The sequence below is a fragment of the Myiozetetes cayanensis genome, unplaced genomic scaffold, assembly GCF_022539395.1.
Source record: "Myiozetetes cayanensis isolate MyiCay16 unplaced genomic scaffold, myiCay2020 scf1290, whole genome shotgun sequence".
Lineage (NCBI taxonomy): Eukaryota > Metazoa > Chordata > Aves > Passeriformes > Tyrannidae > Myiozetetes > Myiozetetes cayanensis.
In genome coordinates, this window is record NW_026086927.1 from 1 (window position 1) to 10,442 (window position 10,442).

The 10,442-nt window shown below is 45.7% G+C and overlaps 1 protein-coding gene across 1 annotated transcript; it reads left to right on the top strand.

The window, feature by feature from the left end:
- Positions 1-546: 546 nt before the first annotated feature.
- Positions 547-9,059, top strand: LOC126636006 (FACT complex subunit SPT16-like; the record flags this gene model as incomplete). The annotated part of the gene is given in 7 exon segments (XM_050307699.1): positions 547-603; positions 1,499-1,514; positions 1,517-1,625; positions 3,135-3,270; positions 5,128-5,254; positions 6,837-6,955; positions 8,834-9,059. Coding segments are annotated over 7 exon segments (699 nt in total), but the record flags the coding sequence as incomplete, so codon positions are not given.
- Positions 9,060-10,442: the final 1,383 nt, after the last annotated feature.

The following is a 10,442-nucleotide window of genomic DNA, read 5'->3' on the forward strand; positions in this document are numbered from 1 at the left end:
AAATCCCCACCCAAAATCCCATCTGAGTCACCCCAAAAATCTCCACCCAAAATCTCCTCTGAATCACCCCAAAATCCCATCTGAGTCACCCCAAAATCCCCATCTGAGTCACCCCAAAATCCCCATCTGAGTCACCCCAAAATCCCCACCTGGTTCACCCTCAAAATCCCATCTGAGTCACCCCAAAAAATCCCCAAAATCCCACCTGGTTCGCCCCAAAATCCCCACCCAAAATCCCATCTGAGTCACCCCAAAATCCCCACCCAAAATCTCACCTGGTTCACCCCAAAATCCCCACCTGGTTCACCCCAAAATCCCCACCTGAGTCACCTAAAAGTCCTCATCTGAGTCACCCCAAAATCCCCATCTGAGTCACCCCAAAAATCCCACCTGGTTTGCCCCAAGAATCCAATCTGAGTCACCCCAAAATCCCCATTTGAGTCACCCCAAAATCCCATCTGAGTCACCCCAAAATCCCACCTGGTTGGCCCCAAAAATCCCCAAAATCCCATCTGAGTCACCCCAAAATCCCACCTGGTTCACCCCAAAATCATCGTGCCCGTCTTCGGCATCGCCACGCCCTTCCACATCGCCACCATCAAGGTCAGGGGGTGTAACCCAAAAAATCCCACCTGGTTTGCCCCAAAAATCCCCAAAATCCCATCTGAGTCACCCCAAAATCCCACCTGGTTCACCACAAAAATCCTCATCTGAGTCACCCCAAAATCCTCTCTGAGTCACCCCAAAATCCACACCAATGTCTCATTTTTGGGTGTAAATCACTCATTTTCGGGTGGAAATTACTCAATTTCGGGTGTAAATTATTCATTTTCGGGTGTAAATCGCTGATTTTCGTTAGAAATTACTGATTTTTGGGTGTAAATTGCTCATTTTCGGTAGAAATGACTGGTTTTTGGGTGTAAATCACTCATTTTTGGGTGTAAATCACTCATTTTTGGGTGGAAATTACTCATTTTGGGGTGTAAATGCCTCATTTTCGGGTGTCAATGTCTCGTTTTTGGGTGGAAATTACTCATTTTCGTTAGAAATGACTGATTTTTGGGTGTCAATGACTAATTTTTGGTAGAAATGATTGATTTTTGGGTGTAAATCACTCATTTTCAGGTGTCAATGTCTTGTTTTTGGGTGTCAATGACTCATTTTCGGTAGAAATTACTGATTTTTGGGTAGAAATGACTCATTTCTGGGTAGAAATCGCTCGTTTTTGGGTGTCAATATCTCATTTTTGGGTGTCAATGTCTTGTTTTTGGGTAGAAATGACTGGGTTTTGGGTGTAAATTGCTCAGTTTTTTGTGTCAATGCCTCGGTTTTGGGTGGAAATTACTGATTTTTGGGTAGAAATTACTGATTTTCGGGTGGAAATGACTGATTTTTGGGTAGAAATGACTGATTTTTGGGTATAAATGACTCATTTTCATTAGAAATTTCTCATTTTTGGGTATAAATCACTGATTTTGGTGTATTTTCCCCTCCCCAGAACATCAGCATGTCGGTGGAGGGGACTACACCTACCTGCGCATCAACTTCTTCTGCCCGGGCAGCGCCCTGGGGCGCAACGAGGGCAACATCTTCCCCAACCCCGAGGCCACCTTCGTCAAGGAGATGTGGGTACCTTGTTTTTGTAGGGTCTACTTTAAATATGGAGGGTTTGGGATCAATCCCGGGGGTTTTGGGGTTTTTATTTGGTCATTTGGGGTCAATCTGAGGGGTTTTGGGGGCTCTTCCCCAACCCCGAGGCCACCTTCGTCAAGGAGATGTGGGTACCTTGTTTTTGTAGGGTCTACATTAATTATGGAGGGTTTTGGGTTTTTATTTGGTCATTTTGGGGTTTTTATTTGGTCATTTGGGGTTTTTATTTGGTCATTTGGGGTCAATCCCGGGGGTTTTGGGGGCTCTTCCCCAACCCTGAGGCCACCTTCGTCAAGGAGATGTAGATATCTTGTTTTTGTAGGACCTACATTAATTATGGGGGGTTTGGGATCAATCTGAGGGGTTTTGGGGTTTTTATTTGGTTATTTGGGGTTTTTATTTGGTCATTTGGGGTTAATCCCGGGGGTTTTGGGGTTTTTATTTGGTCATTTGGGGTTTTTATTTGGTCATTTGGGGTTTTTATTTGGTCATTTGGGGTCAATCCCGGGGGTTTTGGGGGCTCTTCCCCAACCCCGAGGCCACCTTCGTCAAGGAGATGTTAGATATCTTGTTTTTGTAGGACCTACATTAATTATGGAGGGTTTGGGATCAATCCCGGGGGTTTGGGGTTTTTATTTGGTCATTTGGGGTCAATCCCGGGGGTTTTGGGGGCTCTTCCCCAACCCCGAGGCCACCTTCGTCAAGGAGATGTGGGTACACATTTCTGTAGGACCTACATTAAATATGGCAGCTTTGGGATCAATCCTGGGGGGTTTGGGGTCAATCTGAGGGATTTTGGGGTTTGGGGTCAATCCCGGGGGTTTTGGGGGCTCTTCCCCAACCCCGAGGCCACCTTCGTCAAGGAGATGTGGGTACCCTGTTTTTGTAGGGTCTACATTAAATATGGCGCCTTTGGGGTCAATCTGAGGGGTTTTGGGGGTTCTTCTTGTTATTTTGGGGTGGTTTTTCATTATTTTTGAGGGGTTTTTCTGCTTATTTTTGGGGTGGTTTTTCTTTATTTTTGAGGGTTTTTTTTTTTGTTATTTTTGGGGCTCCCCGAGGTCTTTTTTTATGGTGTTTTTTTTGGTTATTTTTTGGGTTCCTCAAGGTCTTTTTCTGTGATTTTTTTTTGGTTATTCTTGTGGCTCCTCGAGGTCTTTTTTTGTGGTTTTTTTTGTTATTTTTTGACTTTTTTTTTTCGTTATTTTTGGGTGGGTCTTTTTGTTATTTTTGGTTATTTTTGTGGCTCCTCGAGGTCTTTTTTTGTGGTTTTTTTTTGGGTTGTTTTGGGGTGATTTTTTGGATATTTTTTAGGTGTTTTTTTCGTTATTTTTTCGGCGGTTTTTTTGTTATTTTTTGTTATTTTTGTGCCGTTTTTTTTCATTATTATAATTCTCCCTCTCAGTTTTTCCGTCCCCCCCCAATTTTTTGGTCCCCCTGGATCCCCTGGGCTGTTTTTTACCCTTTTTTGCCCCGTTTTGCAGCACCTACAGAGCGTCCAACCTGAAGCCCCCCGGGGAGCAGACGGTGCCGGCGTCCAACCTGCAGAACTCGTTCCGCATCATCAAGGAGGTGCAGAAGCGCTACAAGACCCGCGAGGCCGAGGAGAAGGAGAAGGAGGTGACGACTTGGGGGGATTTTGGGGGGTTTTTGGGGGGAATTTTGGGGTTTTTTTGGAATTTTGGGGGGTTTTTTTTGGTTGGGTTTTTTTCTTTTTTTTTTTCTTTTTTTTTGGATTTTTTCTGGGTTTTTTTGGGGGATTTTGGGGGGAATTTTGGGGTTTTTCTGAGGGTGGTTTTGGGGAGAAGGAGGTGGGGATTTTGGGGGCGTTTTGGGGGGATTTTGGGGCATTTTGAGGGAGATTTGGGGGGATTTGAGGGAGATTTGGAGAAATTTGGGGGGATTTTGGGGTGGTTTTGGGTGGTTTTGGGGGTGGTTTTGGGGAAGCGCTACAAGACCCGCGAGGCCGAGGAGAAGGAGAAGGAGGTGCCTTTTTGGGGCATTTTGGGGGTTTCTTTTGGTTGCTTTTTTTTTTTCATTTTCTTTCTTTTTTTGGGGTTTTTTTTGGGGGTTTTTTTGGGTTTTTTTTTCCTTTTTTTTTCTTTTTGTTGGGGTTTTTTTCTGAGTTTTTTTGGGTTTTTTGTGTTTTTTATTTATCTATTTATTTATTTTTATTAAGTTTTTGGTTTGGTTTTGTGGTTTTTTGTGATTTTTTTTTCTTTTTTTTGGTTTGTTTTTGTTTTTGTTTTTTTCTGGTTTTTTGTTTTGTTTTTGTGGGGTTTGTTTTGGTTTGGTTTTGTGGGGTTTTTCTGGGCTTTTTTGGGGGCTTTGGGGGTGGTTTTGGGGAGAAGGAGAAGGAGGTGCCTCTTTGGGGGAATTTCAAGGGATTTCGGGGCATTTTGGGGGGATTTTGGGGTGGATTTGGGGGTGGTTTTGGGGAAGCGCTACAAGACCCGCGAGGCCGAGGAGAAGGAGAAGGAGGTGACGACTTAAGGGCATTTGGGGTTTTGTGGAATTTTTGGAGTCTTTTTGGTTGGTGTTTTTCCTTTTTTTTTTTTTTGTCCTTTTTTTGGCTTTTTTTATGGGGTTTTTTGGGGGTTTTTTTGGTTTTTCACCTTTTTATTAAGTTTTTGTTTTGGGTTTGGTTTTGGTTTTGTGGTTTTTTGTGATTTTTTTTTCTTTTTCTGGTTGTTTTTTTCGTTTTCTTTCTGGTTTTTTGTTTTGTTTTGTTTTTCTGTTTTCTTTTTTTGGTTTGGTTTTGGTTTTTGTGGATTTTTTGTGGGTTTTTTTCCTTTTTGTGTTTTTTCTCTTTCTGGGGCTTTTGTTTGGTTGGTCTTGTTTTCTGTGGGCCTTTGTGTTTTTTTCTTTTTGGTTTTTTGTTTGTCTTTTTCTGGGGCCTTTTGTTTTGTTTTTGTGGGGCTTTTGTGGCCCCTTTGTGGGCTTCTGGGGGATTTTGGGGTGTCTTGGGGGTGGTTTTGGGGAGACGCTACAAGACCCGGAGGCCAAGGAGAAGGAGAAGGAGGTGGGGATTTGGGGGCGTTTCAAGGGATTTTGGGGGTTTTTTTTGGTTTGCTTTTTTTTTTTCTTTTTTTTTTCTTTTTTTTGGGGGTTTTTTTTTGGTTTTTTGGGGTTTTTTGGGGGGTTTTTTGGTGTTTTTGGTTTTTTTAAGTTTTTGTTTTGCTTTGGTTTGTTTTTGTGGGGTCTCTCTGTGGTTTTTGGGCTCAGTTTGCCCATTTTTGGGCTCTCTCTGCCCATTTTTGTGGTCTCCTCATTTTTGGGGTCTCTCTGTGGTTTTTGGGGTCTCTCTGCCCGTTTTTGGGGTCTCTTTACCCATTTTTGGGCTCTTTTTACCCATTTTTGGGCTCTCTTTACCATTTTTGGGCTCTCTTTGCCCATTTTTGGGCTCTCCCAACCCATTTTTAAACTTTTTTTACCCATTTCTGTGGTTTTTTCACCCATTTCTGGCTCTGTTTGCAGGGGATCGTCAAGCAGGACTCTCTGGTGATCAACCTGAACCGCAGCAACCCCAAACTGAAGGACCTTTACATCCGGCCCAACATTGCCCAGAAGAGGATGCAGGGGGCCCTAGAGGCTCATGTCAATGGTATTTGGGGTGAAATCAGGGGATTTTGGGAAAATTTGGGGCATTTTGGGTCATTTTGGGGGATTTGGGGTGAATTCAGGGGGATTTGGGGTGAATTGGGGGGGATTTGGGGTCAGTTCAGGGGGTTTGGGGTCCCCTGGAAGAGGATGCAGGGGGCCCTCGAGGCTCATGTCAACGGTATTTGGGGTGAAATCCGGGCATTTTGGGAAAATTTGGGGGGTTTGGGGTGAAATCTGGGGGTTTGGGGTCAGTTCAGGGGGATTTGGGGTGAATTGGGGGATTTGGGGTCAGTTCAGGGGGTTTGGGGTCCCCTGGAAGAGGATGCAGGGGGCCCTCGAGGCTCATGTCAACGGTGAGCCCCAGATTTGGGGTGAAATCCGGGGATTTTGGGAAAATTTGGGGAAAATTTGGGGGTTTTTGGGTCATTTCCGGGGATTTGGGGTCAATTCTGGGGGATTTGGGGTCATTTGGGGGGGATTTGGGGGGATTTGGGGTCAATTGGGGAGGATTTGGGGTCATTTCAGGGGGTTTGGGGTCCCCTGGGAGAGGATGCAGGGGGCCCTCGAGGCTCATGTCAACGGTGAGCCCCAAATTTGGGGTGAAATCACGGGATTTTGGGAAAATTTGGGGCATTTTGGGTCATTTTGGGGTTTTGGGGTGAATTCTGGGGGATTTGGGGTGAATTCAGGGGTTTGGGGGTCAGTTCAGGGGGTTTGGGGTCCCCTGGAAGAGGATGCAGGGGGCCCTCGAGGCTCATGTCAACGGTATTTGGGGTGAAATCAGGGGATTTTGGGAAAATTTGGGGAAAATTTGGGGCATTTTGGGTCATTTTGGGAGTTTTGGGGTCATTTGGGGGGGATTTGGGGGGATTTGGGGTCAGTTCAGGGGGTTTGGGGTCCCCTGGAAGAGGATGCAGGGGGCCCTCGAGGCACATGTCAATGGTGAGCCCAAATTTGGGGTGAAATCAGGGGATTTTGGGAAAATTTGGGGAAAATTTGGAGCATTTTGGGTCATTTCCGGGGATTTGGGGTGAATTCTGGTGGATTTGGGGTCAGTTTGGGGTCAATTGGGGGGATTTGGGGTCAATTCAGGGGATTTGGGGTCAGTTCAGGGGGATTTGGGGTCATTTGGGGGGATTTGGGGTCAATTTGGGGTCATTTGGGGGGATTTGGGGTCAGTTCAGGGGCTTTGGGGTCAATTGGGGGGGTTTGGGGTCATTCTCCCGTTTTTTGGGTTTTATTGGAGGTTTTTTGGGGTCATTTCCTGGTTTTGGGGGGTTTTGGGGGTTTTTTTGGGTTTTTTAGAGGTTTTTTGGGGTCATTCTCCTGTTTTTTGGGGTTTTCTGGGGTAATTTTCCTGTTTTCTGGGTGTTTTTGGGGTAATTTTCCTGGTTTTTGGGGTAATTTTCCTGTTTTTTGGGATTTTTTGGGGTAATTTTCCTGGTTTTTGGGGTAATTTTCCTGTTTTTTGGGATTTTTTGTGGTAATTCTCCCAGTTTTTGGGGTAATTTTCCTGTTTTTTGAGGTAATTTTCCCGTTTTTTGGGATAATTTCCCCATTTTTTGGGGTGTTTCCCCCCCCAGGGTTCCGTTTCACGTCGGTGCGGGGGGACAAGGTGGACATCCTGTACAACAACATCAAACACGCCGTGTTCCAGCCCTGTGACGGCGAGATGATCATCGTGCTGCACTTCCACCTCAAGGTTTGGGGCAAAAAACAGCCATTTTGGGAAAATAAACGGGGATTTTGGGAAAAAAAATGGGGATTTTGGGAAAAAAAACTGATTTGGGGAAAAAAACGGGGATTTGGGGGCAAAAAAAACCCTCCTGGGTTTGGGGTCAAACCCTGGTGATCATCGTGCTGCACTTCCACCTCAAGGTTTGGGGCAAAAAACAGAGATTTGGGGAAAAAAAACAGCGATTTTGGGAAAAAAACAGATTTTGGGGAAAAAAACGGGGATTTTGGGGCAAAAAAAACCCTCCTGGGTTTGGGGTCAAACCCTGATGATCATCGTGCTGCACTTCCACCTCAAGGTTTGGGGCAAAAAACGGCGATTTTGGGCAAAAAAACGGCGATTTTGGGAAAAAAAGGGATTTGGGGTAAAAAACGGGGATTTGGGGTCAAAAAACCCTCCTGGGTTTGGGGTCAAACACTGGGGTGGGGAGATGGTCATCGTGCTGCACTTCCACCTCAAGGTTTGGGGCAAAAAACGGCCATTTTGGGAAAATAAACGGGGATTTTGGGTCAAAAAAGGGGTTTGGGGCGAAAAACGGGGATTTTGGGCAAAAAATGGGGATTTTGGGGGCAAAAAACCCTCCTGGGTTTGGGGTCAAACCCTGATGATCATCGTGCTGCACTTCCACCTCAAGGTTTGGGGCCAAAAACGCCCGTTTTGGGAAAAAAAATGGCGATTTGGGGGCAAAAAAGGGGTTTGGGGCAAAAAACGGGGATTTTTGAGGTCAAATCCCTGGATTTTGGGGGTGAAATCCCTGGGTTTTTGGGGTGAAATCCCTGAATTTTTGGGAGTGAAATCCCTGGATTTTGGAGGTGAAATCCCTGAGTGAAATCTGAGGTGGTTTTGGGGTGAAATTTCTGGATTTTTGGGGGTGAAATCCCTGGATTTTTGGGGTAAAAATCCCTGAATTTTTGGGGGTGAAATCCCTGAATTTTTGGGGTAAAATCCCTGAATTTTTGGGGTGAAATCCCTGGATTTTTGGGCTGAAATCCCTGGATTTTTTGGGGCTGAAATCCTTGGATTTTGGGGTGAAATCCCTGAGTGAAATTTGGGGGTGAGATCTGGGGGGTTTTGGGCTGAAATCCCTGGATTTTTTGGGGTGAAATTTGGGGGATTTTTGGGGTGAAATCCCTGGATTTTTGGGGCTGAAATCCCTGGATTTTTGAGGTGAAATCTGTGGATTTTGGGGATGAAATCCATGAGTGAAATTTGGGGTTGAAATCCCTGGATTTTTGGGGTAAAATCCCTATATTTTTGGGTCTGAAATCGCTGGATTTTTGGGTGTAAATGTGGGGTTTTTGGATGCCCCCCAGAACGCCATCACGTGGATTTTGGGACTGAAATCCCTGAGTGAAATTTGGAGCTGAAATCCCTGGATTTTGGAGCTGAAATCTGTGGGTTTTTTGGGGTGAAATGCCTGGATTTTTGGGGTGAAATCCTTGGATTTTTGGGCTGAAATCGCTGGATTTTTGGGTATAATTGGGGCGTTTTTGGGTGCCCCCCAGAACGCCATCACGTGGATTTTGGGTATGAAATCCCTGAGTAAATTTGGAGCTGAAATCCCTGGATTTTTGGGGCTGAAATCCCTGGATTTTTGGGGTGAAGTCTGTGGATTTTTGGGGCTGAACTCCCTGGATTTTTGGGTGTAATTGGGGCGTTTTTGGGTGCCCCCCAGAACGGCATCACGTGGATTTTGGGGATGAAATCCCTGGGTGAAATTTGGGGCTGAAGTCCCTGGATTTTTGGGGTGAAATCCCTGTATTTTTGGGCCCAAAATCTGTGGATTTTTGGGCTGAAATCGCTGGATTTTTGGGTGTAATTGGGGCGTTTTTGGGTGCCCCCCAGAACGCCATCATGTTCGGCAAGAAGCGCCACACGGACGTGCAGTTCTACACCGAGGTGGGCGAGATCACCACGGACCTGGGCAAGCACCAGCACATGCACGACAGGGACAACCTCTACGCTGAGCAGGTGGGGTAAAAAACCGGGAAAATGGGAAAAAACGGGAAAAAAAACGAAAAAATGGGAAAAAACGGTGAAAAAATGGTGAAAAACGGCCAAAAAATGGCCAAAAAACGGCCAAAAATGGGGGAAAAGGGGCCCTGGAGCTGGGCAAGCACCAGCACATGCACGACAGGGACGACCTCTACGCCGAGCAGGTGGGGCAAAAAACTGGGAAAATGGGAAAAACGGGAAAAACGAAAAGCGGGAAAAAAATGGCCAAAAATGACCAAAAACGGCCAAAAATGGACAAAAATGGGGGAAAAGGGGCCCTGGAGCTGGGCAAGCACCAGCACAGGCACGACAGGGACAACCTCTACGCTGAGCAGGTGGGGCAAAAAACCGGGAAAATGGGAAAAAACGGGGAAAAAAATGATAAACGGAAAAACGGTCGAAAAATGGTCAAAACGACCAAATGGCCAAAAATGGGGAAAAAGGGGCCCTGGAGCTGGGCAAGCACCAGCACATGCACGACAGGGACGAGCTCTACGCTGAGCAGGTGAGTGAAAAATGGGGTGAAAAACCGGGAAAATGGGAAAAAACGGGAAAAAAAACGAAAAAACGGTGAAAAACGGACAAAAAATGGCCAAAAATGACCAAAAATGGGGGAAAAGGGGCCCTGGAGCTGGGCAAGCACCAGCACATGCACGACAGGGACGAGCTCTACGCTGAGCAGGTGAGTGAAAAATGGGGTGAAAAACCGGGAAAATGGGAAAAAAATGAAAAAACGGGGAAAAACGGACCAAAAATGGCCAAAAAACGGGGAAAAAATGATCAAAAATGGGGGAAAAGGGGCCCTGGAGCTGGGCAAGCACCAGCACAGGCACCACAGGGACGACCTCTACGCCGAGCAGGTGGGGTAAAAACGGGGTGAAAAACCGGGAAAATGGGAAAAAACGGGAAACGAAAAACGGGGAAAAATGGCCAAAAATGGGGGAAAATGGAAAAAGGGGCAAAAAAATGGGGGAAAAATGGCAGAAAACAGGAGGAAATGTGCATTTTGGGCTCAATTCTGCCCTTTTTGGATTCATTTTTGCCCTTTTTGTGTTCATTTTTACCTGTTTTGGGTTCATTTCTGCCCATTTTTGGCTCATTTCTGCCTGTTTTGGCTCATTTTTACCCGTTTTGGACTGATTTGTGCCCGTTTTGGGTTCATTTCTGCCCATTTTTGGCTCATTTTTGCCCATTTTGGGCTCATTTCTGCCCATTTTGGGCTGATTTCTGCCTGTTTTGGGCTCATTTTTACCTGTTTTGGACTGATTTCTGTCCATTTTGGGTTAATTTCTGCCCGTTTTGGGTTAATTTTTGCCCATTTTGGGTCATTTTTGCCCATTTTTGGCTCATTTTTGCCCATTTTTGGCTCATTTTTGCCCGTTTTGGGTTAATTTTTGCCCATTTTGGGTGTGTTTTCCCCGCAGATGGAGCGTGAGATGCGGCACAAGCTCAAAACTTT